General features: G+C 54.5%; 1 protein-coding gene across 3 annotated transcripts in view; it reads right to left on the bottom strand.

Moving 5' to 3' along the window:
* HTT (huntingtin) overlaps nt 1-26613 on the bottom strand; it is a 110799-nt gene that overhangs the window by 24041 nt on the left and 60145 nt on the right. For all 3 annotated transcript variants that reach the window (XM_056132659.1, XM_056132660.1, XM_056132661.1), the window contains 19 exons: nt 24667-24787; nt 22912-22988; nt 21319-21470; nt 20475-20677; nt 19314-19440; nt 18062-18189; nt 16561-16671; nt 15267-15344; nt 14881-15104; nt 12948-13026; nt 12697-12858; nt 11240-11295; nt 9912-10060; nt 8031-8167; nt 7513-7629; nt 6938-7060; nt 6621-6856; nt 5810-5952; nt 3157-3364 (listed from right to left, as the gene is read on the bottom strand). In XM_056132659.1, the coding sequence (XP_055988634.1) occupies nt 3157-3364; nt 5810-5952; nt 6621-6856; nt 6938-7060; nt 7513-7629; nt 8031-8167; nt 9912-10060; nt 11240-11295; nt 12697-12858; nt 12948-13026; nt 14881-15104; nt 15267-15344; nt 16561-16671; nt 18062-18189; nt 19314-19440; nt 20475-20677; nt 21319-21470; nt 22912-22988; nt 24667-24787 (2631 nt within the window). The remainder of the gene's footprint in view (nt 1-3156; nt 3365-5809; nt 5953-6620; nt 6857-6937; nt 7061-7512; nt 7630-8030; nt 8168-9911; nt 10061-11239; nt 11296-12696; nt 12859-12947; nt 13027-14880; nt 15105-15266; nt 15345-16560; nt 16672-18061; nt 18190-19313; nt 19441-20474; nt 20678-21318; nt 21471-22911; nt 22989-24666; nt 24788-26613) is intronic.

Genomic DNA, 26613 nt, shown 5'->3' with positions numbered 1-26613 from the left:
GGCCACCGCGGGGCCTGCAAACCATCACGGGTGCCTGCCAGTACTCCCAGCGACCCCTCTTCAAGAGCGAGATCCAATTTCAACGGGTCTCCGATATGCCACGGTGCCCATCCTTCTAACTGCGAGGAGCTTGATGCCCTGAAGGGCCTGTTCTCCTAGATCTCCCTTTTATCTTTATGGAATTTAATACAGATAGGTCGTAGTATCCAATAATTACTTCAGACTAGAAAAATATAAAATGCTATAAAGAGGAAAATGATGGGCAGGTGCATGCCTGGATCTGATCCCCACCCTAAGGGGTGGGGGAGAACAAATCATTAATAAGAAGGGAGTGAGTCATGCAAAGCGATTAATACAGCAGGTAAGGTGCTTGTCTTACATGTGGCCCACCCAGGTTCAATCTCCAGCACCCTAGATGGTCCCCCAAGCCCCACCAGGAGTGATCCCAGGACACAGAGTCAGGAATAAGTACTGAGCACTGCCAAAGATTGACCCAAAAACCAAAGCCAAAAGAGAGTGAAAAAAAGAAGGGGGGACTAGAGAGATTATATATATCGGGGCAGGCGTTTGCCTCGCATGCAGCAGACCAGGGTTCGATCCCCAGCATTCCGTATGATACCCCGAGCACCCCCAGGATTAATTCCCGAGTGTATTATTAATAACTAGAAAATATTAATAAAAAATAAAGAATATTAATGAAAATTACAAACAAACTAGGAAAAGAATAGAAAAACCAAGGACAACAGAAAGATGACATTTCACTATAGATGTCTGGCTACTAAAACGAGGAAAATCACTACTCTGGTGACAGCTGGATAATGGAGAGACAAACTCGTCATGAAATAGATCCTTTCCTTGAGTCTAATAATGCCTCTGGAGAAGTTTGCGCCAAAAATACACGGAGAAAGGGCGTGCTCAAGCTCTCCTACCCAGCACCTGTGCCGGGCTCAGGAATGACCTGATTGGCCAAGGTTGGAAGTGGGCGTCCTAGGTGCCCCCGTGAGGCAGTGCACTCTGATGAAAGGCTCTGGGAGGCTTGAGCGTCCATGTGGAAGAGAGTCTAGCGGCCCAGCATGAGCTCCTCTCACACTGAGGAGAACTCAGGACTGGGAACACAACAGTACTGTGACCCAGAGTGTGAGGCAGACAAATAGCTGTCAGTGGCAGCTTGGCTACCTGCTGGGGTGCAGTAAGTCTACAGGGCCAAATCAGGAAGGCTTCCTGGAAGAAGGAATCACCAACCAAGAACAGATGGGCTTCCCTAACAACAGAGAGAAAGCGGGAAGCTGGCAGTCCAATTTGGAACTGCCATGAATCGACAGTCACGCGAGTCGAGCTGAGGACACCACTGCTGTCAGGAACCGGGCACAGGGCGTTGCGCTCCCTCCCAACCCCCACCCCTCCCCACCGCAAGCCTCTGCTTCTCAGCATCTCCCAGAGCCTCTTCCCCCACCTCTGCTGCCCCATTTCACTTTGGAAACTTTCAACACAGCACAGAAGCTGACAGAGTAACCCAGCGAGCAGCGAGGGACAGTCTTGGCCAGCCTCAGTTCCCTGCTGTGCTCACAACCATGCGCTCTGCACATACCAAGGAGAATTCATCTGACAAGAGAGATAGCAGGTTCTGCAGAGCTGACACCCAGAACCCCCAATCCTAACCCTGCTCTTTCCTCCAGCTGCTGCACCCCAGACCCAGAGCCCAGCTGTGCTCTTGGCTCTTAACCAAGGAGCCAGTGGCTCTGCAGAACTGGGGTGTGTTCCCCAGAGAAGGGGTGAGTCTGCCTGTTCCTGTTCAGACTGAAGTGAGCTCCCAGGACCTCCTGAATCCCTAGTCAGGCTGGCTGGCTACCTGCTGAGAGGAGAAGTCGGGGAGGAAAGAAGAAAGGAAGAGGAGAAAGGAGGAGCAGCAAGGAGAAAGAGAAGGGGGAGCAGGAGGAGCTAGAAGAGGTGGCAGGAAGGGTAGGGAAGAGAGGGAGAAACTGCAGGGAGGAAGAAGGAAGAGCTCCAGGGAGGAGGGGGAGCTGAGCTGCAGGGAGGGGGAGGAGAGAGGAACTGCAGGGAGGGAGAGGAGGAGTGGCAGGGAGGGAAAGAAGCAGCTGAAGGGAAGAGAGAAGGAAGGAGCTACAGGAAGGGGAGAAGGGAGAGCTACAGAGAGGAAGGAGGAGTTACATGGAGGAGGGACAAGTGGCAGGAGGAAGAGAAAGAAGTTGAAGAGAGAGGGAGGAGGAGCTGCAGGAGAGGGAGGGAGGTACTACAGGAAGGGGGAAGAAAGAGGAACTTCAGGGAGAAGGAGTGCGGGGGGGGGGGGGGGCGGGAGGAGGAGCAGCAGAAGGGAGAACTGGGTGACAGAGGGACCCTCTCAAGGTCCATCTGTCCCCCACTCCCTTGAAAGACAGAAGAGGTGCTCGGCCGCTGCAGCAGTCCTGCACAGGCGCCTGAGGCTAGAGAGGCGATGGGCCTTGAAGAGACTCTGGGTGAGGGCCAGGTGGACAGTGCTCACCGGCAGGGCAGGCTCCCGAAGGCCCTTAGCACACAGCACTTCACGGAGCACCAAGCAGTCGAGGGTGAAAACAGTGCCAGCGCCCCTGAGCCCAAAGCTCATGGCCAGACTTTTCCTGACGGCCTGGTCACCTGGGACCTCGGCCTCACAGGCCGTGCCTGCTCCTTGAGCCCGCTCCCCTGCTGGCTCCCACGCCTTCCAGGAAGGCCACCCTGAGGTCCGGGCCATCAAGGCTGCTCCCTCCACACAGGTGTGAATGCTGGGCAAGAAGAGCCTGGACACGAGGGCCAAGACTGACAACACTGCAAGGAGAGGCCACCCCGGTCAGACACTTCATAAGCCTTCTGAATGATAAAAATAAAACCAAAAAAATCACACAAAGCTTAGAAATGTCATTAGTAATTCCCTCATGGTCTAAGAATAACCAGAACCATATTCAACTGGTAACGAAGTTAAGGCATTGCGACATGCGTGGGTCTGGAGCGACTGGAGAACCGGCCCCAGCAGGGGACGTGGCAGGACCACATGGCGGGTGTCCAGGGTGCAGTGTGGAGTCCGGGAAGGAAAGTGCCCACAGCAGAACCTCCCAGGGTGCGCCAGGAACGGGAGTTGCTGTGCTGGCCCTCCCCGCCCCCGGCCCGTATGTGGGGTCGTACTTGGGGGTCTGCTGCACCTCCGCCCACCAGCGGTAGTCCGTGTGGCTGACGAGCAGCAGCACCTGGCACCACAGCAGCACCAGCGCTGGGTGTGTGGGCGCCATGGAGCGCACACGCGCCTTCAGGCTCTCCAGTCCATAGAAGCTGCCATCAGTGGCCTCGGCTGTGAAGAGGCGTGTGGCGGCAGCCGTGATCCTCCGGAACATTCCTAGAAACAAAGCAAGGAGACCTGATTGGGGGATGCTGGCAGCTGCCTGCCGCATACTGCTCTGCAGCCGGAGCCACAGAACACATCTGCCTTCCCTTTGCTTTTGTTTTCTTTTGGTTTCTGGGCAATACCCAGCGGTGCTCGGGGCTTTACTCCTGCCTCCGCAGTTAGGGATCATTCCTGGTGGAGCGTGGGGGACCCTGTGTGGAGTTGGGGATCAAACCCTTAACCCCCGTCCTGCCCGCCAGCCTTCTCTTCTCTGCTGCGTCCTGGGGTGGCCAGGAACAAGCGTCTGCATACTCCTGCCCCTGCCTACTGGCCGCCTTGGGTGCTTCAGAGTCCCGAGAGCCTCCCGCACAGTGCGAGCAGGCACAGTTTCATCAGAGGGAGGTGGGCATGAGGCCCGGCATGAAGAGCTGCAGCCAGTGTCCGCGGAGGGGCCCCACCCCCGTCTGGAACAGCCCATGAACTAATGGCTATTCTAGCCCCTCCACCCGGCCCCCGCTCCACACAGCTAGCGCCCTCACCTCACCCTGGCTTCACTGCAGGAAGTCAGTGATTCCCACTATACATTCAACATATCCTAGCCAGAAACGGAGAGGGGCAGAGCCGGCCACAACACTACAGGCTGCTCCAAATGCCACCCTCTGGCACTGTCCCTGGGACCCAGGATGTGGAAGGTAACATGCAGCTCCGGAAGCTCCTGTATAGCATGTGGGACAGGCTTGGGGCTGTCTGGGAATGGGGTGAAAACAGCAGCTGCCCCAGAAAAGCACCGAGTAGGTGACGGGCAATGGGGCAGCCCTTGTGGGTCTCTCAGGCACTGCCAGAGCCAGCAGAGAAGTGCACACAATGTGCCAATGCTCCTGCATGCCCGACCTTGATGCCAGATGCAAGATCAAAGTCTGGCTCTGCAGGGCTGCACACCGTGGCTCCTGGGCCCAGTGCCCCTTGAGAAGCCCTGCCCCTATCCCCTGCAGGCAGAGGGTGTGAGTGGTAAGCAGGTGTGTGTATGTGTGTGTTTGTGTGTGTGTGTGTGTGTGTGTGTGTGTGTGGGGTGAGCATAGCCTAAGCATGAGTGGTGGTGGTGGGGTGTGGGTGGTGGGGGAGGGGGGAGTGTGTGGGCCGGAGTACGGCCTCAACAGGGGCGGGAGGGTGTATGTGGGTGGGGGAGGGAGGGGAGTGCAGCCCCAGCATGGGGGGGGTGGGGGAGAGAGAGAGAGAGAGTGAGAGAGAGTGAGAGAGAGAGTGTGTGTGTGTGTTTGTGTGTGCAGGCCTAACATGGGCAGTAGGGTATGTGTGTGTGGGGGGGGAGGGGGAGGGTGCAGGCCCATCTGGGGCAGGAAGGTGTGTATGAGTGTGTGGGGGGAGGAGGGATGTGCAAGGCCGTTTCTTCAATTCCAACTCACACCCAAGCCAGTGTGTCACTGCCCCCTGGTGTGCTTCTAGTAAATGCAGTCAAAGACAGATTGGGGTAAGAGCATACATGCCTACACACAGCACAGCTGGCTGAGGGCACAATGTCTAAGGTACAAGCATGGCAGCGAGCATGCCCAGGGGTGAGGGGTGCGGCCTTCAAAGCTCATCAGAACTAAGTATGGCGGGAAAATCTTTCCTTCCTTGGTCAGTCATGAGGACGGAGGGCGTGCACGACAGCCCCCGGGAGCCCGTGAAGATGTCCCCCCACCGATGTTTGTGAGAAGGGAATAAGGCTGAGTGAGCACTGCAGGCTCGAGTGTGAGCGTGGGAGATGAGGTGCAGACGGCACATCCTCTTGCAGGCATGCCCAGCGGTGGCACGCAAAGGCCTACGTTCTGCAGGCCTCCTCATCTGCAGAACAGGGGCGGGTCCAGCAGCCCAAGGGAAGTATGAGCCCTCCCGCATGCCCAGCCCCTCACCCTCCAGGTCCCCCACTGCCCAGCCCCCAAAAACACGGTTGAGCCTGGGTACCCCAGGAGCGGATGAGTGCCCCCGCCACTCCCCACCTGCCCAGGTGCACGCTGGCCCCCAGAGAAGAGACAGGTCTCAGCGGCCGTGGCTGGTGACCGACCCCCAGCGGGACCTCCCGGTACGCCCACCAACTCCACTTGCGCCCTCGCCCTTGGGTGGCGCCTCCGGATGCAGCTTTCTGTCCTGCCCACGTGAGACTTTTCCCTAAGACCCAGCAAGGCAAGAGCCGAGCCAGGGCTCTGCTGCCCTTAGTGCCCCGTCCTGCGGGGTGGTGAAGAGGAGGCAGGCGTTGTGCTAACGAGAATCTGGTGCGGGCGCTTGCAAAGACCTCCTTCTGGGCTGTGTGACTCAGGCCTCAGCCAGTGTGGAGCTTTTCTGCAGTCCTGGGTGCCCTCCTCCTCCTCTACCTCTCAGCAAACACATGCTCGTGGGCTTGCAGGCTTGGTCCGGCCCAGCGGGAAGCAGAGAGAGCGCCCAGCGCTGGTGGTGCCCTACCTGACTTGAAGATGTGGATGAGACACATGAGCAGTGTGCCCAGCTCCTGGCAGTAGAACGTGTGCTGCTGTTCGCTCATTTCCACTCTCAGCCGCTTCGTGCCGATGTCCTCCAGGAGGATGCCGACCAACTGCAGCAGGAACCTGCAGGCGGGCGGCGGGCGGCAGGGAAGAGAGAGCAGGTGAGCCTCCCCGTCCCATTCCTCACACGATGTGGTGGTGAGCAGACCCCTTTCTAAGGGCCGTGGGCAAAGAGACAGGGCGGAAGTGATTGTGCCGGGGCAGGGAGGCGAAGCATCACTACAGCCGCCTGCGCCACTGAAGCCACAAAGCCACACCGGCAAGTTCTCTACTTTAGCACGCGATCTGGAGCCTCTGCTGCCCACTAGGGCAGGGGCTACATTTCAGGGAGCACTAACTGCGAGCACCACAAGCGTTCACAGAGCCCGCACATACCACAGCCCGAGAAGGCATGCAGACATGGAGTATCTGTGGCACTGAGGTCCTGCAGGGACCAGAAAGGGGCAGGGCACCCGCCTCAGGGACTCTCGGCTCCTCCAGCTCCTCACGTTTCTCTTGGACTCCTACATGGTGTTTGAGGGGGTCTGGGGTGACGGGCACCCAGCTACACTTGGCCTGAAGATAAGGTGCTGCTCAGCTCCCACAGTGCTGGGGAGTCCCCAGACCACCCTGCCATTACTCAGGGGTCCGGAAGTCGTACCCAGCAAGAACTCAAACTGGCTACACTAGCTCTTGGCGTTAAGTCTAGCAGAGACTTCCTCTAGACAGCTCCCTGGGGGCACAGAACATACCGAGAAAACGTTTCTTCTGGCAGCATCTTAGTCTGTTTCCCTTCGCTGTGCTCTTCCGGTGTCGGGCTTCTGTCACCATCTCGTAACCTATTGATTATTTGGCAGGAGATGAAGTAGGGAGATAGAGCAAGCTCCTGGATCCGAGAAAGAACAATGTCTTCTGTTGACTGGGAGATGAGGACCCTCAGAATGGCCAGGATACCGGAGATCCACAGCTGGACCGTGCTCACGGAGGCCTGCGAGGGAGAGAGGAGGAGCTGCTGCACAGGCGTGCCCCTAGTCCTGGCGCTCACCCTGCCCTCTGCCCCGCTGCTCACCATGGTGTTGGGGGTGACGAACATGCTGCGCAGGAGCATGTCCACGGGCCGGAGGGAGGCAGGGGCCAGGATCTCGAAGAGCGTGTTCACCACGCCCAGGGCTTCGTGGGAGTCGATGTGCATCTGTGAGAGCCACAGCAACATGTTTCTGGCGCCGGCTGGGCCAGCACCCATACCCCACTGGGCGTCACAGGGGGGAAGACATGGGCCCCCACCTCACCAGCATGTCTGAGAACCCCCCGGGGTCAACCCTTAGCAACGACCCTGGAGGCCAGCCCTGACCCAGTGGCCATGAGCGCTGAGCACACAGTGTCCAGGCACTGACTGCCTGTGGCTGGGCCTCACCGGCTGGGGGTTGGGGTCCCCAGGGATGGTGGCAGCAGCGGTGGAAGGTGGAACAGCCTACCCCTCTTTGCGCAGCCTGGAGAGTCCAGAGCAGCACCACTGGCCCAGCTAGCGCCATGCGGTGCCCCGTTCATTTCTCCTGCTGCTGTCTGGGCCAGGCCTGCTGCCCTGCTCAGTGGGGCCCTCGCGCTGGTCCATCTGCTTCCCTCCCCCTCTGCACGCACACACACCTGTTGCCTGGCCAGCATAGGGAGGACGACGTCGGCAACCTGCCGAGACAGGCGTTTCCACTTGTCCTCATTCTCCTTGTGGCACTGCTGCAGGACAAGGATGAACATCTCCACCACCTGCAGAGGGGACAGTGCAGGGCGTGTGAATGCCCAGGGCGTGCGAGTGCTGAGGACAGAAGCTGACCCGGGGCAGGGCTGCGAGCTGCTGTTCCTGTGTGGGTCCCTGGCCTCTGACCGCCCCAAAGCCGGCCTCTGCAGCCTTGCGCCTATGCGGGGTGCTTGGCCCCGGGGTCTCGAGGCACTGCCAGGTGTGGCCCCACAACAGAGAAGAGTAGGAAATAAGCATAGCCCTGAACGGGCTTTAGATTTGAGAATTCGAAATATTCATTCTTTAGGATTCAACCATCTGAGCAATGCTGTGGTCCCTCCCTGGAAGCGAGGGTGCCAGCGCAGTCCCTGAGCACATGGCCCGTCCGTCTCGTCGGCAGCCTCCCCAACAGCCCCAGGCGCTGGCTGACCTGGTGGTACTGGATAAGTCTCAGCAGCATGGACACCACCACCTCCTTCTGCGTTTCCAGCTCTTTCCCCGCATCGGCCTTATTGGTTCCTCTCAACACAAACAGGTCGTGGACGATGGGCTGCAGGGCTGGGATGGCTGTGGGGACAGCGGGCACTTTAAAGGCAGACAAGGACAACAGCCCCGGGAGGATGCTTCCTGCCCCAAACAGTTTCAGGGAACAAAAGCCCCAATCCACAATATGCATGAGAGACATGTGGGCTGTCTGTATCGCACATATGAGGGACATGTGTGTGGGGTCACCCATACCATGCACAAGGAACATGTGGGTCAGCCACGCTGCACTTTCAGGGCATGGAGGGCTATAAGAAAGCATCATTATACCACCAAAGGAGCGTTCTGGGCAAGCTCAAACTGGAAAGGGAAACCAGAGCTTCTTCCTACGGGCTGATTTAACACTAGAGGTCTAGCAGAAACAAACGCAAAACTCAGATCCAACGAACAAAGCGCCACTTTCTACTATCATGGGAACCAACTCAAGGTTTACTAAAAGGCGACAAATGCTCCTCATCACCAGAGCTGGGCTGTGTAATGCCCAAAGTGGGGTGCTGACAATGACATGCTCTATAGTTGGGTCCCCAAGTCTTGGCTTCATTCCAACTTACAAGGGCAGATTCTTGAACAGCCCCAAAAAAAGCTAAGAAAACACCTGTGTGGGGAGGGGCAGCTGACATGCCACTGCATAACTGACAGGCACCTCTCTCCCCACAGTGACACACACAGGTACTGACGCAGGCACCTGGGCGCTTGCTGCTGTGACATGCACACTCGGCATTGGCACAGGCACACAGATATTCGTCGCAGTGGCACAGACACTCGCCACAGTGACAGGCGCTCAGCAGCAACACGGCACACGGGCCCTCTTCGCAGGGACACACTCAGTGACACGGGCACACAGGCACGCACCGCAGCAACACGCATGCTCAACAGTGGTGCAGACACACAGGCACTTGCCGCAGTGTGACAGTCCTGCAGAGGGACAGACATTTATTCCTGGTGCCTCACACCCCCCAGGTAGTGCACGCACACAATGCCAGCTCCTCCGCAGCCAAATTCCCCCACTGAAGATAGTGGAGTGGGACTGGGGGGATGGAGCAGAGAGAGGGCTAGCTAGCGCCTGCCCTGAGCACTGCTGGCTCTGGCACCCATCCATCCCTCACGCCAGACTCCTGGTGCAGGGGAGTGCAGAGGCTATGGAGGAGGGATGTGGCCTGGCGCTGAGGCAAGACCCTCAGCAGCCTGCCAAGGTGACTCTTTCCCTCGGTGCCACGCCTGCACGATGCACAGAGCTGGAGCTGCTCTGCGCCCACCTCAACTCTGGGCTATGCCAAGGTCTGAAGTTCGAGCCTTATAAAGTCCTCACAGTGGTGCCAGAGTGGACCAATCGAAAAAGGCTTAATTATGTCTCCAACTGAAAGGTTTCCGGCTCTCTCTGCAAACCCACGGCAGTGTCACCAGGGCGGGTGGGAGAGGTCTGTCTGAGCAGAGGTCCTCAACGTGCCAGAGCGCCACGACAAGCCACCAGCAGCCCGGGTATACACCAAACTCACTTCTCAGGACTTGTTTCAAGTCTGTGTTTTGGATAGAGAGACCGTGTAGGGTGCTAGCCATTGGGTGGGTGTCCACTTTCTCATCTCTACCTAAACAGACTACAGGCTCCTCAGAGTCAGGGCACCCTCTCCTCGCCACACCCGCGTCTCTACACTCATGCAGCCACACGACCTGGCCACACACTGACGTGTGTGTACGCAGGGTGGGTGCTGGCATGGCTGGAGGCTGGGGTCCCAAGAGCTTGCTAGGGAGCGAGAGATGGTCCTGTTACCGTGAGTCACGGCCTTCCTCCCACTGGCCATGATGCCATCACAGAGCTGAATGATTTTGGGAATTCCAATGATCTGCTTGGAATGATAGCGTTCGTAAGACAGTAACACCAGGAAGAAAAATATGTTCGGAATAATTGCCTCTGATTCCCTGGAAACAAAAACAGTCATTTAGATCCTTCTTAAGTTTAAGATACGAATCAGCAGAAACATGTAAAATTAGCACCGGCGCACACACTGGTACCAGGGTGCCACAGGCCCTGTGCCCACAGGCTGAGCCTCAGCCTTCCCTCTGGCCCTGACCTGTAGGCCCCAAGACCAAGCCTCGAAAGGCCACCACGCCCGCAGGTCGGGTCGCAAGGTCACGACAGCTGGTACTAAGGAGAAGTCAGGTCTCCGGATCCTGTGACCCGGAACAATCTGCATCTGCCTTTGTGTCTCATTACTGGGTCTTGGGGCCATACCTGGCAGTACTCAGGACCCACTCCTGGAAGGCTCTGGGGACATATGGGGTGCTGGGGAGGGAAACTGGATTAGCCGCGTGCAAGGCCAGCACCCCACCTGCTGCATTATCACCTGGCCCTTTATTTATTAGGTAGTTCCACTTTTGCATGATTAGACACCACCGGGGGAGATGTGCTAGAATTGCACTGCGGGCAACTGTAAAGCTGCAGTGAAGGGAAGCGGCGGGGCCAGAACGGTCTTTCTGAAAGGCAGCCACAGCAAGAAGCTCTTTGTCTAAGATGCCCGTGAAAGGGAGGGCTCCAAGGCTGGAGGGCAGCACTGCCCGAAGGAGCCCGGGTACATCCCAGCACTGCCTGATCCCCAGAGCACTGCCCGAAAAAGCACTGTCAGGAGTGTTCTCCATTTATTCCCTCTTCTAAAAACTTAGTGCTTGGGGCCAGGACAACAGTACAGCAGGGAGGGCCACTGCCTTGCAGAGAGCTGACCCAGGTTCCACCCTTGGCATCCATTTCATCCCCAGAGCCCGCCAAGAGTGATCCCTGAGCACAGAGCCAGAAGTAATCTCTAAGCGCCACTGGTGACACCCCAAGAAAACACACAAAAAAAAACCCCTCCCCAAGCCCAAAAGTGCTAATGAGAAATCCCAGTTGACACCTCTCACACACTGGCGCACCGCAGTGCCACTTCCCACACAGTCTTTGGGTGCTTGTTTAATTTCCAGAAACAAAATGCACAGCATGTCAATGAGATTTCCATGAGAAATCTCACTGGAACGAGCCAGCATGCCTACCATTCTTGGAAGTGAAGGCTACCAGAATCACTTCAAATTACAAAGGAGAACAGAAAATGCCTGACGGCTGCTTACCTGAACTGGCCTACTTCGATGTATTCAAACTGCTTCAGCACAAATCCGATAAACACCTGTGGGCAGAAGGAGACCACATAGCCACCATGAGAATGAGGGAAGGCTCTGGTCGGCCTCTCTGCAGACATGTGGACACACTTCCTGGCAGTGATCTGTGCCCACAACAGTGTGCCCTCACACCAGACCACAGGGCTGCAGGACACCCTGGGAACCCGGGAACACTTGGGCGGGGGGCTGGGATTGGTGAGTGTGCTTAGCATGCGAGAGGACCCATTTCTGACCCTGCACATGGTACCTTGTGCACTGTGGGGAGCAACGCCTGAGCATCGAGCCACGAAGAACCTGAAGCATGACCAGGTGTGGCTCCAAGCCAAAAACAAAACAAACATTTTCTGAACACTAAGGTTCCCCCTTAGAAAAGTCAAGAATGGGTTCCAGGAGACAGCGGGCATTCTCCAACCCTTCTGAGGGGCGCAGGTGGGTGCTTCTCAATCCGTCCATGGAACTCAACAGAACCGGCTGGCACCAAGATACTGGAGCGGTCTGCCTGCCCATCGCTGCCCCCTTCAGGAGTTCAGCAGGAGGAGCAGTGCCAGTCAGCGCCATCTGCCTGCCTGCTTCAGGGAGCAATCTTGGCCCTACAAGCCTGCACTGTACCAAGTGGCACAAGTGTATCAGAATCAACGCGGGGTGGTGGCCAGGGAGAAAGGCCCCGGGAAATCTCAACATGGGAGCGGCTGGAGGGCTGCAGCTAGAGCCGGATTCAGAACCAGAAGCAGTTCTGTACCAGCTCAGCATCCACATAGCCTGGCACAGGAAAGCTGTGGAAGTGGATTCTCTCAGCACCTGGCAGTCACAGGGAGATTTTGGAGGCCAGAGGGAATCAGTGAGCTGAGTCTGTGAGGGAGAAGGCCCGAGGCCAATGGGTTGGTGCTGACCTAACGGCACATCTGTCTGAGCAGAGGGGTGCAGCTAGGTGCAGGCTGGGGCCCCTACCTCCTTCTCAGACACACTGTTTGCCACGCACCCGCGCCTGGGGAAGAAACAAAGCGCCCCTTTCCTCTGCTCAAATTTCTCCTGACAACCATAGCAGGAAGGGCAGAGTGCAACTGTGGCCACAGCAGTGCCCTTGATTGAAAGGAGCTCGTCCCTTAGTGCCCTGCCCAAATCCCCTCACTTCTCCTGGGTTACAGACCCTGTATCTATAGCTAAATCCTTGTCTAGAAGAAAGTGAAAAACTGAATCACAACCACTCATCTATTCCAAACCTCTGGAGGGCCCCCAAAAGACAGATCTTAGCTTAGCTTCAGTATCACCTCACTGTGTGAGCAGCGGGCATGAGTGAGGCATAAAGGGCTCTGCAGACGACACATGCTGGGGCTGAGCCAGCGTGCTGCAGTTTCCGTGGGTCCAAGGAACCCTGGGTACATTAGACCCGTGTGCAGTGGGTGACAAACCTGATCAGAGTCCAGGAGACAGTAATTGACCCTCAACTGAACCAGCTGTGCCAGCAGATCCAAAACCTGCCTCTGCAGCTGCACGGATGTGGTGGTGGTATACTGCTTCAGAGCTTTGATGACAAGCGGCTCGAACAGGCGGATGTGGCTGTGAATAGCATTCTGGGAGACAAAGGAGACGGATCTTCCACCAACGCCCTGTCAGGCCCCGCACAGGCGCCCACCCGCACCACGCTTCACCTCATACTTACCTTATCTGTGCGGTTCTTCGCGACACTCGTGAGGTTACTCTTTAACTGGGTAGACACTTTCTGGAGTACATCAAACCAGCTAAGGGGCAGAACACAGGTGGGTGAAGCACCACGCCCACTCTAGGCCACATGAGCTGTGAGCAGAGAGCAGGGCACGGCTGCCGAGTAACACAGACACGCACGAGAGCAACAGCTGCTCCTCTCGGGGCGGACTATGAGAACTTCCAGCTGAGTGGTGGCCCTAGAACTGTTCCACACATGGCACTTGCTCTAACAGCTGTCCCTGCTCAGCCCTGTCTTCACCCGTATATGGATTCAGCAACTTAGCATTGTTTACTTTCCTTTAAAAAATACTTCACCAGTGACTCGCTGGTCTTAAGAGATAAGAATTAAACGATGGTATCAAACACACCAATTTTTTTACGTCCACCTCATACGACTAAGTTAAATACTTCAGAAGACAGATTCCTGAAATTTGGATATACAACGAGGCTCAGATGGGTATTCCGTTAGCTCCTGCTTCTCTCTCCCTCTCCCTGTTTGTGTGTACATATGCATATATATGCATGCATATATACATACGTATATTACACACACATATATGTACGTATTTATATATGTGTATACACACACACACACACACACACATACTTTTTGTGTTTGGGTCACACCCCACATTACTTCTTTCTGGCTCTGTGCTCAGGCATCACACCTGGCAGAGCTCAGGGGACCATGTATGGTGCAGGATGGAAGGCGGGCCTGCCGCGTGCGAGGCTGGAATAGCTGGACTATCTTTCCAGCACCCTGCCCTTTATTTGTGGAAGCTGTTTTGATCACTTCGTGTAGCACCTCGTGTCCTTCTGTTGTTCATCGATTTGCTTGAGTGGGCACCAGTAATGTCTCCATTATGAGACTTGTTACATACTTGTTACTTTGGCATATCGAATACGCCACGGAGAGCTGGCCAGGCTCTGCCGTGTGGGTGGGAGGAATCAAACCCGGGTCAGCCGCATGCAAGGCAAACACCCGACCTGCTGTGCTATTGCTCCAGCTTGATATCACTTCGTGTATAGTAGGGAAAGCAATAAATTCTACTGTGATTTCTCAGGGGTAAATAATACCTGCTGGTACTCATGGTGGCTTCAGAAACTCCAGGGCAGGAGCAAAAGTCCCCCAGGCCCAGTCAAGAGTAAGACCTGCATACTCTCGGGTGTGGAGCGAAAAGCAAATCAACCAAAACATGCCTCCGCTGGGGCTGGAGACCATCCATCGGGTAGGGCACTTGCCTTGCATGTGGCAATCTGGGTTTGATCCCTGGCATTTCACATGGTCCCCTGAACCTTCAAGAGTGATCCCTGAACATTGCCGGGTGTGGCCACAACACAAACAAAAAACAAAAGAACAATGCATCTGCTAGGCACCCAAATCAGCCACTTTCATGAGGGGACTTTTAGATGGAAGTGACAAAGCACAGGAAAGCTACCTGGGACTCTTTGCCTTCATGTTCCCCAAGCACCAGTATGTGGGGCCTGCAGAGCCCACTTCACCTCAGTGATCTCTGCCAAAAGCAGGTCACAACCAGCAAGTTGTCACTGGCCTAACCTCAGGTCTGGGACATTATTGGCCAGACATATCTGTCACTATGTCACAAAGAAGATGTCCCAGACCTAACTTCACACTTGAGATATTATCTCTCATTGTCTATCTCACAAGATGTCAAGCCTGGCTTCGGCCAGGACATTCCCACCCCCCATCACACCCGGGTGTCTGAGCAGCTGTGCTCCCCTCCCCTCAGGCAGGGCCATGTGAGCCTCTGGCACCTAGTGGCAGCCTGACTTCCTGGGGTTCTCTGAGCACAGCAGGCTGCAGGCTGATTTTCTCTCCCATTTACAAGTCAATCCACACTTGCTCTCTCGCCAGGCACAGACCTTACCCTGCGGGGTCGTGGTCCTGCTCGGCCTGCACCATGTTCCTCAGGCTTGCGTCGGCCAAGGCCTGGGTGAAGTGGGTGTAGGGAGCCATGAAGCAGTAGTGGTACAAGCCCGGCCTCACGCTGGAGGAGCCCAGACGCTGGGCTTGGCCTTGACACTTGCTGGGGTTGGAGGACAAGCCATCAAACTGGGAGGCCAAGTTCGTTCCAAAAAGAGTCTTTAACAGCTAGAAGGCGAGAAGAGACAGCATCTGCACTAACCTGGCAATGCAAGCAACACTTGGACCACTCCCAAACCCTCCCTTGCTAATTGGATGCCATCATGACGGGACAGCCACGCCGCACGCCCCATCAGATGGCAGCACGCAGCACTCAGAGCTGGGTCTCACTTGCTGGACACAGACAGTCGCCATGGTGGGCTCTCGACTGAAGCAGGATTTCAGATACCCCAGGATCTCTTCGACACACTGTGGGAAAAGACAACAGGAAATTCCGATCACAGGCGTCAAAGTCAGAGGGGGCGCTCCAGCAGGTCACATGGGGCGCACTTCCAATGTGTCCTGGTGCAGGGCATGTTGGGGAACACACTCAGGTCTGCTGAGTCCCGTCTTGCAATCAGTCCCACAGAGGCACAACATTTTACGACAAAGGGGTGCCTTTGAGCAGCCCGCCCAACAAGCACATGACCATCCTCCTGTCCCGCTGTGACGCTGTGGGGCTATGAAGAGCAAGGAAGCACCCGCGACCACTGTTGGAGGGCTCGGCACCACACGCTACCTCGGCCAGCTCAGTCAAAAGCCCAGCAGACCGATTATGTCCCTCATGTCTGTTCTTCCGGCACTCTCTCAACTTCATGCCCCAGACACCAAAATCCCCAACTCACTCAGCTCAGCCTCAATGCACAGGGCACGCCCAAGCAGCTTGAGAGGGCACCAGGGTCCTGACCATGCCACCAAGCCATGCAGCCATGTGCAGGCACCGGGAGTGGGAGGAGGTGGCGGCAGCCTCTGAGAACATCCAAGGCACAAAGTCCAGAACTTTCCCAAGCACAGGATTCAGACAGTCATTCCAACCACCCCTGCCCAAACTGTAACCTGCTGCCACCGGAGGGAAGAGCACAGCTCCAGGGCACCATGCCCAAGAGATGGAAGCCCCAAGGGTCTGGCACTGGGCCAGGGAAGAGAGCACTTCCCTCCACCTCAGCCTGGAGGGAGATGACAATCAGATGGCAGAGCAGTAGCAAAACAGGACAGTGGAGCAGGGCTGCATGGCTCTGCAGGTGTCAGTCAAAAACTGGACGCTTTGTCGTCAGAAAAAGAAACGTGTCAATCACCACTGTACACCACACTGCTTCCGTCATAATGAAGTTAAAATTAAAAACTCCAATGCTGGGCCGGAGCGATAGGATAGCAAGCACAAGGACAGCCTGGATTTGATCCCTGGCACTCCACATGGTCCCCTGAACCTGCCAGGAGCGCAGCGCCAAGAGTGAGCCCAGAGAATCATCTGGTGTGGTCCCTAAACAAAAGCAGAGTCAGAGGGCTGACTCCCTACAGTGCCAATGCTAGAAGCTGGGGTGCATCTCCAGAAGCTTCTCATGTGCCCATGCAGGACTGTACCTCAGAGGTCTAGGGTGTAGACCACGGTTGCTAGCTATGATTCAGCAAGAACAGTGCTACAAACCTTCCCAATGTCCTGCAGAGTTGCCAACTCGAGGATCTGAGCGAGAACATCCAGGGCAGAGCGCAGAAAGCCCCCAAACTTCTCAGAGCTGTTCTGCAGATCCAAGGTGACCTGGCATGGAGGGAAGACAGAGCCTGTGGTGTGCCATACCCTGGTCTGCAGCAAGAACGTGTACTGTCTGCTGGGACACAGTACCATGAGCCATTCCCACACGTCCACCGCTGGACGGGGAGGAAGGGTAAATTTGGGTCTAAAACAGGAAAAATAGCCTGGCAAAGAAATGACTCAGATAGCTAGATAAAAACTGGTTTCTTTCTGGGGACAGAGAGATAGGGCAGTGAGGGCTGTTTGCCTTGCATGTGGCTGGCCCAGTTCGATCCCTGGCACCCCATATGATCCCCTGAGCTCTGTGTGGAATGATCCCTGAGTACTGAGACAGGAGTAAGTCCTGAGCACCACAGGGGATGGCTCCAAAATAAAGTTATCCCCAGTCCCCCCCCCACCAAAAAAAAAAAAAAAAAAAACCTCACAAAAACCTGTTTTTTTCCCTAAGACATCTTCCAAGCTATACTGAAATTTGGAAGAGATCACCCTTAACCTTCTAGCATGAGAGAAAATCTGCAAAGGCTTTTGATACCCAGCATTTGATAAGTAGCACATCCAGACTAAAATGATGCATCCCACTGTAGGCACAGAAGGATTCCTGGGGGCTTTAGTCTGCCTACAACAAAACATCACATCTGTCTTCACTAGCATCTGAGACACTGAAGGATGCAGCTGAATATACCAACTACCTCGGGGACCAGATGGAAAGGGTACTCAGACCACAGAAGTCCCCTGTAAAATGGATAGAGACCAGCGGCTGAGGGACGGGAAAGCTGTGGAGACCCTGGGGAGATGCCGCAGTATCTCAGATGTGCTCGGTGAACTGTGCGTTGCTGCCAAGGCAAAAGAGAAAAGGCTTTCTAGGCAAAGGGATAGGAGAGTGGGGAGACAGGGAAAATATACACCCTCTGCTTGCTGTGTGCGTCTTAAGAGTTTCAGCAGCCACTGTCCACTGTGTCTGGCAGAGGCCAGGGCAGCTCCGGGCTGCTGTGGAGAGAGGGACACAGGGGACCACCACAGGCTCACTTCCTTTCCTGTGGCCTAGCTGTGTCCAGTCTTGTGTGGTGGCCAGAGCACATGGCAGGTACGGGGAGCCCAGGCTGACCGCCAATAGAGCCCCCCGAAGGCAGGAACTCACCCCCAGCACTGCTCCCCAGTCCCATGGGCTCTGCTCTGGCATCCCTGAGGCACACAAAATCGTGTCCTTCTGGCACACCATAACCGTGTTGGACACCTCACATGGCCATGACAATGATCACAATGTGTGACAGAGGCAACTGGGAACAAGCTGAAAGGCTAGTGGCAAGGACTGGGAGATAGTGAGAGGCATGGACAGTGTGGTGCATAAGGACACGGGGCCGCTGCAGCAGGCATGTGCTTGGGGAAGCAGCAGTACCTTGTAGTTGGCGTGAGTGGCCTTGAGGACATCGTGCAGTTTGAGGTAGGAAGGAAGGTGGTAGAAACTTCCCAGAGAGGAGGATTTGTTGGCTGTCACTGGCCCTGAAGTATCAGACTGTCGAGAGGCTTTAAAAACACAAACACACAAAGTAAGTAATTAGATCAAAAGCAAAAACCTTCCACATTTAAATTACTGGGGCTGGAGCAATAGCACAGTGAGTAGGGCGTTTGCCTTGCACGCGGACAACCTGGTTTTGATTCCCAGCATCCCATATGGTCCCCTGAGCACCGCCAGGGGTAATTCCTGAGTGCAGAGCCAGGAGTAACCCCTGTGCATTGCCAGGTGTGACCCAAAAAGCCAAAAAAAAAAAAATTACTGGCAACAATGATTTTTAAAAGAGGTCTAGTGGGACTGGAGCTATAGTATAGTGGGTAGTGGGTAGGGAGTTTGCCTTGCACACCGCCGACCTAGGTTTAATCCCTGGCATCCCACAGTCTCCCAAGCACTGACAGTAGTTCGTGAGTGCAGAACTAGGAATAACTGTGCACATTCCTGGGTATGACACAGAAAAGAAAAAATAGTGTCTAGTAAAACAAATCAAATTTTCTTCTGGTTAGTTAAAAGTTCACAGATCACAGATCACAGATCATCCTGTTATTCGTCGATTGCCTCGAACAGGCCCCAGTAACGTCTCCTTCATCCTAACCCTGAGATTATATTCAAGGCTCTTTAGGAGAATGAGACCCATCATTGTTACTGGTATTTGGCATATTGGGTACGCCACGGGGAGTTTGCCAGACTCTGCCATGTGGGCAGGTTACATTCGGTAGCCTGCCAGTTTGTCAAAGTAGTTAGAAGTTAGGAGAAACTAATACATACAAGTACAATCAGTAAAACAAACAGTAAAATAAATGTTCAATCAGTAAAATGAAACCAAGCAAAGCCGTGAGCTACTGTCTTTTTGGTCAGCTTGTCTAGTTCAGTGACTCCACACCCCAGATGGTGGACCCTGGTCACCCCAAATCCCATTTGAATGTTAAATAATTAGAGGGAAGCCATAAACATGCTCTGACACTGGGCTGGGAAGCGGCGCCAGACATTGAGCAGCTGTCCCACTCAAGTTTCACGCATGCTCGGCTTGGGCAGACTGACCACAGGGCGTGTCTGGTCAGTCCTATGCCTAGACTCAGCCCGAACAGAACGCTTCCTGTGCTGAGTGGCAGGAGAGTCCCCACCTCTAGCCCCATACCTGGACTGGCCTCACTGCCTTTCTTAGGGCTCAGTGGCGCCGAGGCCTGCTCCCCGGGCTCTTTCTCCTTCCCCTTCCGCCGGATCGGACTCAGCGAGGGCGGGTTTGTCAGGGACGGCAAGGCTGCCTATAAGAGAACCCAGATAGCCTGAGGAAGTGCCGGTGCTGGGGCCTTCGTGCTCCGCATCCCCACACACACTGACACAGCACATACACCAACCTTTACCCCCTGACAATCAACCATGGGGTATGGAGCACAGGGAGAGGGGGCTGGAGAAATCCCCCCAGTGGCAAGAAGCCAGGACACTACAGGAACCAGGTCCTCCAAAGACTCCTGCGAGGGGCGGCCAGACCAAGCGATGAAGAGGGGCCTCCAGCCCAAACTGTGTGAGAGGGAGCTGGAGTCCACACAGGGGCAGCGTGCACCGAGGTGGCAAGGCCAGGGCTGCGGAACCCAGTGCTGCCCAGAACTCTCCCGACCCTGAGCAGCCAGGAGACGCCGGTGTTGGGGGCGAGGGCTGCAGGTACAGAGGCAAAACGGAGGGCTTGAGGTGCACCTGGCCTAGAACTAGGCTAAGTGGGAAGAGGGGAAGAATCAGGAGCAGACCACTCGCTGCAGGAGGAAGGCGGAGAGGGTAATAGAAACCATGACACCAGGGCAGGAGAAGCATTGCTGAGTGTGCACGTGGGCGGGTATGCAGGACCGGGGCCGGGGCCAGGAGGCCCAAAGGCTGGTCCTGGCAGGAGGAGCTGGTGTGGGAGCAGCAGCTAAGGTCGGATAGGCAGGTGCAGGGCCCAAGAGCAGCAGGAGGCCCCGAGTGGGGATGCAGGCCACAGACCGGGAGACGGGACTCACCAAGATGAAGGGCCTTGACAGAAGGCCGGGCAAGGAGGAAAAATCAGGTCAGTACAAGGGAGCTCAAGAGGCTCATTTCATTGAGCTGGACCCCGTCCATGCACCAGGAGAGAGAGCTGCAAGGCTCCAGGCCCGAGTGCCAGCTCTCAGCTCTCGGTAAAGGCGCAGAGCCAGAGCGAAAAGGGATGTGAGGCAGGCAGTCCTGGTGAGCGTCAACTGTGGTATTAAGTGACAAGTGGTACGCTCAGAGTGACGAGTCGGCAGGTGTTTGCAGGAAGTCTAGGCAGACGCCCTGAAAAAGGTACCTTGAGAGCAGGCCCAGGAGTCACGTCATCCAGGACGTGTGCACAGATGTTGATGACCTTCAGCAGATGGGAGAAGAGCTGCTCCACCATCGGCACCAGGCTCCGGTCCCCCAGCGCGGGCCACACCTCCTCCTGCTTGGTGGCTGCTGGGGTGGCCTCTTCTTCAGAGTTCCAAGAACTTCTGAGAGACTTGGGGGCACTGGCTGCGAGAGAGGCACCCGCATCAGCAGGTGTGGGAGAATTTGGGCAGGCCCGGATGCAGAATGCGGGCAGCTCTAGACATGCCATGCTCTGATCCAATTCAACAGGAGGGTCCTTCCCGGCCCAGCGTGGACCAAGGCCTGCCCGGTCTGCCTCCTGCATTCTCCTTCAATGTGTCTCTCCCCCTCAACACCAGCTCCGTCATCTCGGTTCAGATGATCTCCACCTCTGGCCTCAGCGACAGCACCAGCTCTATATATCTCTCGCCTCCCTTCCCACAAGCACCGAGCCCCATGGCAGTCCCTTTCCCAGAGTCCACAGCACCTGCGGGATCGACACCACCGCCCCCCGCCACAGTCTACTGGCCTAGCTGGTTCCCACTGTCACCACCCTTCTATGTGAGCAGGTGTCGGAGCTGCCCTGTTAGCCACCTCAGCCCCAAAGGAAAGCAGTCACCACCATCCTGAGCTACCCCTGTGGTGCCAGGCTGGGACACTGGACACAGACTCCGCACACTGCTGAAGGCCGGTGACCTCTGAAACTGACGGGGGATGGGTGGGCTCCAGCTCCCCTCACCACAGTACCCCGCGAAGGGCCGTCAAGAGTGAGCAGCTGAGTGCCCCCTGGTGACTCAAACCAGTACCTGCAAGCAAGTTGCCTGTCAAAATGAGGGCATCCTGGTGGGCGGACAGGTCAAGCGGGAACCAGGCGGACGAGAGCAAGGTGAGCACCATGGCGGCCATCCCCACCGTGCAGCTCTTGCGGGACTCATCAGTGGCACTCAGCGGGGGTACTCTGCAGGCAAATGGGCAAGTCAGGCACAGGAGAGTCTGCCAGCAAGCGGCCTGCACTGCCTGCAGGTGCTGGAGGATTGGCCCTGCTAGTGCCCCTCTTGCTGGCACCACACGGCTCTGTACCGGCCTCTGGAGAAGTGGAATCTAGCGTATAGGAGCATCCAACTGCTTATTCAGCTGCTTCCTTCACCTTCATGCCTTTATTCCAATGGCAAAGACGCCTGAACTGTTGTGACCACCCAGGAAGTGTTGGCTAGTGGAGGAGAGATATCTCTAGAGGGCACTTCTCACCTCCCAGGATGGCACAAGGAGGCACCATATAGGGGACCACAGCATGAGACCAGGGGCCAACCAAAGGATGGGGAGGGTGGGCGCTGTGACAAAAGAACAAGGTCGGAAGGAGGCCACAGATGGAAAAAGGAAAAACACGAGTCTAAATCAGGGACTCCAAGATCTCACAGAAAAACTGCCAATCAACTCCCCAAGGGGCAGGTGAGCTGCCAAATCCTCCTCAGCAAAGGGCACACATGTGGACAACTCTGTCCCTAATGGGGCCGAAGCTCAAGGGCGGGTGAGCAAGGAAGGCCCCTCCGAGCAAAGAGCTGGCACAGCACAGCAGTCCCCAAGCAAATACTGTGGCTCACGCTGGATTTCAAATGAAAAAATGTGCTGAGGTCTTTGTTTTAGGGTCACACCAAAAATGGGCAGCACTTTCTCATCACTCTGCACTTCTGGAAGGGCTTGGGGACCCATATGCAGCGCCAAGGATCGAATCCAGGTCAGCAACAAAGAAGACCAGCACGTACTGCTGTAGTATGTCTCTAGCCCCCACCTTGAGATTTGATTCCCAAAAGCAGTGAAGAATCCAGCAAGGAGAAGTTTTGTGAGTGCCATAAACCATCTTGGCAGCAAAGCACTTGCCTCGCATATGTGAGGCCTTGGGTTGGACCACTGATACCACAAAAAAAGGAGTAAAATGTATTTTGCGGGACTAGAGAGACAGTACAGTGATTGCCTTGCACACAGCCATCATGAGTTTGATCCCCAGTACCATATATGGTCCCCTAAACCCCACCAGGAATGATCCCCAAGCACAGAGCCAGGAGTAAGCCCTGAGTAAACACCACTAGGTATGGCCAAAAAAGAAAAAAGAAAGTATTTTGCTAGCATGTATGAATACTCTTAAGGAAATTCACATATCTCCCCTCAAATTCTCTACAACGCTACTGGCTAAGTATGTGACTTTCATGACAGTTATGACGAACATGTTCTTTCCCAACAGGTGCCGAGCGTTATTTTCTCCGCACAACAGGGCAGAGCACAGAACTCCGGCTAGCAGAGATTTTCCAAAATATCCAGACTTGACAGAGTGAAAAAGGACTTCAAAAATCATGTTCGCATCATGGAATGGTGGACAACCATCTGCAAAGGAAAATACATACCCACAGTGCCAGCCCAAGCTCCAAATACAAACAGGAAAGGCCGTTGAAAGGAGACACAAAGCTTCACAGCATCCAAACTGAGGAGAAAGAGGAGCAAGGTCACACCTACACAAAGAGGTTTTCCCTCCTGCCTTCCTCCCGTCTGCAGAGAGCACTAAGCTGAGCAATGCCAACAGCTTCTCCCGGCAAGTTGTCCGTGACCACGGGACAGACAGTCACCTTGCAGGATGGGGCAGGCAACTGAAATTCAGGTCCTAACATGGTCCACTGCAGCTGGCGAGGCTAGCAGTGAGCAGCTCCTCCAGCCCAGTACCTGCTGAGCTCTGCACATCTCCCAGAGCACCCGCAAAGACAGGAGCTTGCTGGGTGAGCAGTGCTGGGCGCGTTACACGCAACCAGGTTCCCAGTGGCCTGAGTGAACTGGCGAGGCCAGAGCAGAGTCTAGAATGCGCACATGCCTGCAGAAGGCTGCTGACCCCAACAGAGTCGCCCGCAACACAAGTCCCTTCTCTGATTTTGAGGGGTCCCTCTAGGGCCATACCCAGCAACTTAGGGGACCAATGGGTCAGGCATTAAACCAGGGTCGGCATATGCAATGTATGTACCTGAGCCCTTGTACCATCTCTTTGAACTGGGTTTTGGTTTGTCTTTTTACAGTGGGCTGGTGGGAGGGTTCTCTAAGAAGTGATCTGGTTATCTGGGGCATTTTTCTTATTAGATAAAATTAATGATAAGGTTTAACCAGACAATAATATTTCTATACAAAATTCTATTTTTCTGGGGCCAGTGATAGTACAGCGGGTAGAGCGCTTGCCTTGGATGCAGCCAACCTGGGTTCGATCCCTGGCATCCCAGTGGTTGCCCTAAGCACTGACAGGAGCAATCCCTGAGCGCAGAATCGCCAGGTATGGCCCAAAATACAAACAAAAAAAATTTTTAAATTCTATTTTTCCGATTATAAGAATTAAACTTGGTCATCATAGAAAATGTATCTGAAAAATATGGAAGAAAACAAAACCATCCAAAATCTTAATATTCATCTTGGGAATAGGTGTTTGTAATATTACTATTTTCCCCTCTTCCTACTCCTTCGTTGCCTCTGCTTCTTGGAGGACAGGGAAAGGGGTCCGCTTATTTGGTTGGGAGGCTAGGGTCATAGTTGGAGATCACCCCTCCGAGGGAGTTGCCCGCCGCTGAGGCACTCCTGCACCCCATCTTGGCCATTCTCGGACTGACACGCTAAGTGTGTAAATATCTTTTATAACTAAGCTCTAGGAACTAAAATAGGTTCGTACTGCCCCTTTTATCATTAAATATGAAAATCTAGGTCACTCATGAAACCATTTGAAGTTCTCCATAGCCTACAACTGACAGGGGAAGAATTTATACCCATGAAGAGAATTCAGCCAGAATTAGCATTCAAATATTCCAGGTTTCTCGGACATGTGTTTTTCCAGACTTGGACTTGTGATTTTCCAATTTCAGCATCAAGGATACAGATATCATACAAGACTGCTAGTAGGCATTCTGGTTTCATCTTACTGTGTACCCCAGGGTCACTGAGTCCATGCTGTTGTTCCATTTCCATGTCCTCCTGTGTTCCTGAATGTCTACGGTGAGCACAGACTCATTCCTTTAGCCATCAGGAAAAAGCAGTCGCTGACCAGACCCAGACTGTCCACTGAAGCAGTTCCTTAGTAACAAGCCCCCAGTGTTACTGCTCTGCAGCGCCTTCAGGTGCTGAGACAGACTTACTGTGAGAGCGCGAGTGGTGGAGGTGATCAGTCCACGAGACACAGCAGCGATCACTCGCGAAAGGTTGTTTTCCATGGTGACATCAGTGATGCTGGGCAGTAAGTTATAGCCTCTATATATTCTAATAAGAAAATACGAGACTCAAAATCCACTATTAACAATTACAATAGTTTCAAGACTAATATGCCATTTCAAAGTTAAGTATTAGAAGTGGCTACAAGAAGCTTATGTGCTCTTCCCTATCACTTATGGAGAGACTAAGACAAGTGACATGGTCCTTGTGTAAAAATGGCCCAAGAGTCCCCTTTGGTCTCCCAATCTGCCTGATCCTGCCCCGAGCATGAAGCAATGCTCTCAGCCTGGCCTGTGATCTTTCCAGGATCCCAAGACACCCACTGACAATCTTGATGCCACAAGTGCCGAAAGCTCCTTCTGCCTTCTCCTCCGACCTGCCTTCTTCCTTCAAGGCAGGCTCCCCATGGTGACACCCAAGTTCCCACGGGCACGGGAGAGCTCAGGTTCGGCGGCTGCCTTTCTACCCCTCAGCACTCTATAGCCAAAGAGAAGTGAACATTTCAATCTTCTACAGAACCGCTCAAAGAGCTGAGCTGCAAATGAAGCCACCAGTGGGTATCAGGGTTTTCCCTGAAAGAAAAAAAATAAACTGAGCAGGAGGCCTGGGGTCAGCCTAAGTTTAGAACTGGGAAAATTTGTAAAGCAGTTGTTAGTAGCCAATTTTAATGCAATATAAATCACTCTCTGCTAGCACCCAATCATTTTCGGGAATGATATCCACAACTGCAATAAAATGAGTGGTCAGTTTTCTGAACAAATGCTTACGGTGCTTCTGCTTATCTTCAAGGTGTATTTTCCCGATCTTTCAGCCAACAGAAAATACAATTTCATGGTTTAACAATGGGAATTCTCTGAGAAGAAAACATTTAGGCAGCCAAGAAACAAGTATTCAGTGTGCTTTTAAAGCAGCCTTTATATTCAAGGAAGTCCCATTTGGGAATAAGGAATTTACAAGTTTGTAAGTTCAGTACAAACTCAGAACAAAGACACCAAGCAAATGTTTCAGTTTAGAAATCATTGAGTCTGAGTTGTTCTTTGGGGGCAACATCAGCGGTCCTCAGGGCTTACTCTGGCTCTGCACTCAGGGCTCACTGCTGGTGGGCTCAGGAGACCACATGAAGTACTGGAGATTGAACCTGGGTCATCTGCATGCAAGGCAAACACCCTATCCACTGTACTACTGATTTTTTTTTTTTTTGGCTTTTTGGGTCACACCCGGCGATGCTCAGGAGTTACTCCAGGCTCATGCACTCAGGAATTGCTCCTGGCGGTGTTTGGGGGATCATATGGGATGCTGGGAATTGAACCTGTGTCGGCCATGTTGGCTGCGTGCAAGGCAAACGCCCTACCCGCTGTGCTATCGCTCTAGCCCTTGTACTACTGATTTTTAAAATGGAACGGGGGGGGGGGGGGGGGCCTGGAGCGATAGCACAGCGGGTAGGGCGTTTGCCTTGCACGCAGCCAACATGGTCAATACAGGTTCGATTCCCAGCACCCCATATGGTCCCCTGAGCACCGCCAGGAGCAATTCCTGAGTGCATGAGCCAGGAGTAACCCCTGAGCATTGCCGGGTGTGACCCAAAAACCAAAAACCAAAAAAAAAAAAAAAGGAACCAGGGCCATAAAGACAGTACAACGGGTAGAGCGCTTGCCTTGCATGAGGCTGACCCTGGGTTTGATCCGCAACACCTCATATGGGTTCACTGAGCCCCACCAGGAGTAATTCCTGAGCACAGAGCCAGGAGTAACCCCAGAGCATCACTAGGTGTGACCCAAAATATGCATTATATATATAATGTATAAAAATGTACATATATAAAAAATTTGATATCCTCCAACCCCACCCCTCTGCCCCACTGTACACAGATGGTG

Source organism: Sorex fumeus, unplaced genomic scaffold (assembly GCF_029834395.1).
Source record: "Sorex fumeus unplaced genomic scaffold, SorFum_2.1 ptg000095l, whole genome shotgun sequence".
NCBI lineage: Eukaryota > Metazoa > Chordata > Mammalia > Eulipotyphla > Soricidae > Sorex > Sorex fumeus.
The sequence above is the reverse complement of the archived record's forward strand: the minus strand, read 5'-3'. Positions and strand labels throughout refer to the sequence as shown.